Here is a 3,565-nt window from a genome sequence, read left to right as displayed (position 1 = left end):
CTTGGAAATTATTAAACTTGGAAGCAAGACCCTGAATATTTAAACTAAGCAGAGAAGTAAGTTTAGTATCTTAATAAAGGTACTAAGAAAGAGAGGGAATGTCTGATTGAGCCAATAGGAGAATCGCATCGGAATTTACATTGGATCTCATTGGTTGAAATTATGTACACATTTTCCTACGAAGGCATGTTTTTTTTCATTTCATACATACATAAAAGTCAGCTGTTAACAGTATATTTTCTTAGTAGAAAGCTTTGCGGAATCAGAATTAATTGCCCAAAAATTTCATTTACAATTTGAAAGCTTGAAACAAAGTTGGATTCTTAAAAAAAAAGTTAGGCTGGCAACTCGCTGGTGAGGCAAAATTATTTTTGTGAAAAATCCTCCAAAATCGAATAAAAAAATTTACAAAAATGAAATAAAATCTTAAGAGGGTTATTAACATATGATTTTGTTTAATTTTTGTAGATTTTTAAAGTGTTTTTGGATGATTTTTCACAAAAATAATTTTGCCTCACTATCGAATAGCGAGTCTATCATTTTTTAAGAATCCACATCAGCTTGAGTCGAAAGTAAACAATACTTTTGTCTGCTAGGAATGTTCTCTCTTAGATTTGACGAAAAAAGGGTTCAGAATATTCTTCTACTCTTCTATTTCTATTAGTATCTTTAAAGCAATTTGCAAACTCATCTTCACTATAATATGCACAATTTAAAAAGCAATTTTCGTAAGGAGAATCAAATATATTAATATCTTCATTTCCAATGCCATTTTCATTTTGAAATACTGTATTAAATTTAAATTTATTATCGGCCAGTATACTACCCAAACCTAAAAGGTTATCATCCTGGATCATGTTTGAGCCCTAGGAAAAAGTCACGCCAGGTACGTACGTCCACCGCCACCGCCTTCATTGCTCCTGCAATAAGAAAAGAATTAGATTCAATTTTAAAAAGCAAAAGTGCTAAAGAGAAAATTTGTTTAAGAGAAAAAAAGTAATTTAAACCAAAGGCGGGCCCTAACTTTACAATAAAAATAAATTTAAATAATAAAATTAAGAAATATATTAATAATAAAAATATATATACATTAAGTAAGTGCAAAGAATGTATTTTTGTAATGTTCATGCAAGAAATGTTAAATAGATTTGTTATATATGGGATTTTTAAATAGATAGATAGATAGATTATTAACATAATAAGATGTGTAATATCTCGGGTTGTGTATCTGTGTTTACTTAGGTATAAAAAATGAAAACTTATCACTTTTTTTTGTTGGTATCAACCACAGCTCTGGTGCCAGCCCTGCGTGAGCCAATGGGAGGCGGTTGTCGTTGGCCTCCTCGCATCTCTGCTGGAACTGGAGACCTGCTGCCCGTCCTGCCAGGAGACCTGCTGCCTGTCCCGCCAGGAGACCTGCTGCCTGTCCCACCTGGAGACCCGCTGATCTCTCTGTCCTCGCCACTCTCTCCACTCTCATCAGGTGTCTGCATATTATCGCCATCAGTGCCTCTTTTTTTGACAATTGAAGTCAAATTTTCGGCTGATTTAGAGCCGGCTGTGGCACATGAAGCAATAATCTCTTCAACTGGGCTAAACACGTCCTTTACTTCAAATTTAACTTTATCATTAGCCAGGAGACAAAATCGAATATGGCCGTCGATGGACCAGGCGGCTTTGACCCTAGCATCTCGTTTTAGGTTTGTTAGCAGGTTATGGTTGGATCTTGTAAGATCTGGAGTCACAGAATAGTATAAAATACCTCTGGTAACCTCGGCGTCTGTAGGGGTAGGCATGTGGTTTCTTTTCAGCCTCAAAAACAGGTTTCTCAGGTAACGGGATTTAAATCTGCAGATAATTGCAGGAGGTAACAGTAAATCTTTGTTTTTTCTCGACTTTGTTGGTCCGCCTAAAAAATGGGCATTTTCCAGGGTAGAAAACAAGCCAGGAACAAAATCAAGTTGAGCTACTGTTTCTAAATTTAGCTCCTCAACTTTGTTGGGTGTTGAACATTCCAACGTTGGTTTCACTAATTTGTTGTATACGTAGCGCATACAGCCTCCATCCACCCCGTAGGTTCTAATGAGTTCTCTTGGGACACTTAGCCCGCTGATACGCACGCACCAATTGCGCGCGTATTGCTCGCGTGCATTTAAGGATGTCCTACATTCACTAATGTCACTTTTTAAACTTTGAATGTCTGACATATCACAGTTTTCTTGCAATGTTTTAACTTGTTCGACTAATTTGTCGACAATGACTTTTAGAGACTTTAGATCACTCATAATGAAAAAAAAAAGTGCAATTAATTTGTGTAAATTAACACTAAAAAAGTGCAAGAGAATAAAAAAGAATTTCCTAAGAACTCACACAAAATTTAAAGTACAAACGTATAATAGTTGTGTGTAAACAATAATAGCGTCCCCAGTAACAAATCTATAAAAACAGGTTGTATCTAGTCGGTCATTTGTGCGTGTGTTCACAAGCCATAAAATAATTGCCCAATTACTTAAAAATACTTCACTTTAACGAGTAGTGATTGTCCCAATTAAAAGCTACTTTTGGTATGCTATCCTTGCAATTAAAGGAATAAAGGGGAGGTATATTTTTATTAAGTTAATTTATTTCACTTAACAGTACATTTTTACCCCTTCACACACTTTTATATTACTGGATATAATGCAACATTTCCTATAATAGGGGCTATGTTATATAAATTAAGGTAAGGGGCGATGGAGAGGCTATGTAGGGGCTATGTTATATAAATTAAGGTAATGGGCTTTTAAGGGGCGATGGAGAGGCTATGTAGGAGCTATGTTATATAAATTAAGGTAAGGGACTATTAAGGGGCAATGGAGAGGCTATGTAGGAGCTTTGTTATATAAATAAAGGTAAGGGGCTATTAGGGGCGATGGAGAGGCTATGTAGGGGCTTTGTTATATAAATTAAGATAAGGGGCTATTAAGGGGCGATGGAGAGGCTATGTAGGGGCTATGTTATAAAAATTAAGGTAAGGAGCTATTAAGGGGCGATGGAGAGGCTATGTAGGGGCTTTTTTATATAAATTAAGGTAAGGGGCTATTAAGGGGCGATGGGGCGATGGAGGAGCGATGGAGGAGAGATGTAGGGGCCATCAAAGTACAATGTAATATAAATTTGTGGAAGGAGCGATGAAGGGGCGATGTAGGAGCGATGGAGGAGCGATGGAGGAGCGATGGAGGAGCGATGGAGGAGCGATGTAGCAGCGATGTAGGGGCCATCAAGTTGCAATGTTATATAAATTTGGAGAAGGAGCGATGAAGGGGCGATGGAGGAGCGATGTAGGGGCCATCAAGTTGCAATGTGATATAAATTTGGAGAAGGAGCGATGAAGGGGCGATGTAGGAGCGATGAAGGAGCGATGTAGGAGCGATGTAGGGGCCATCACAGTACAATGTAATATAAATTTGAAGAAGGAGCGATGAAGGGGCGATGTAGGAGCGATGGAGGGGCGATGTAGGGGCCATCAAAGTACAATGTAATATAAATTTGAAGAAGGAGCGATGAAGGGGTGATGTAGGAGCGA

The 3,565-nt window shown here is 37.7% G+C and overlaps 1 protein-coding gene across 1 annotated transcript; it reads right to left on the bottom strand.

Annotated features, from left to right (window-relative positions):
- Positions 1 to 723: 723 nt before the first annotated feature.
- On the bottom strand, positions 724 to 2,400 carry LOC145312705 (uncharacterized). Its single transcript, XM_080151966.1, has 2 exons — positions 1,267 to 2,400; positions 724 to 920 (listed from the first exon to the last, which is right to left on the bottom strand). The coding sequence occupies exons 1-2, from the start codon at positions 2,283 to 2,285 to the stop codon at positions 878 to 880; spliced, it is 1,062 nt and encodes a 353-aa protein (XP_080008092.1). The 5' UTR covers positions 2,286 to 2,400; the 3' UTR covers positions 724 to 877.
- Positions 2,401 to 3,565: the final 1,165 nt, after the last annotated feature.

Source organism: Acartia tonsa, chromosome 1 (genome assembly GCF_053477335.1).
Source record: "Acartia tonsa isolate MP-2025a chromosome 1, ASM5347733v1, whole genome shotgun sequence".
NCBI classification, from domain to species: Eukaryota; Metazoa; Arthropoda; class Copepoda; order Calanoida; family Acartiidae; genus Acartia; species Acartia tonsa.
Note: the sequence above shows the minus strand (reverse complement) of the source record. Positions and strands in the feature narration are given on the sequence as shown.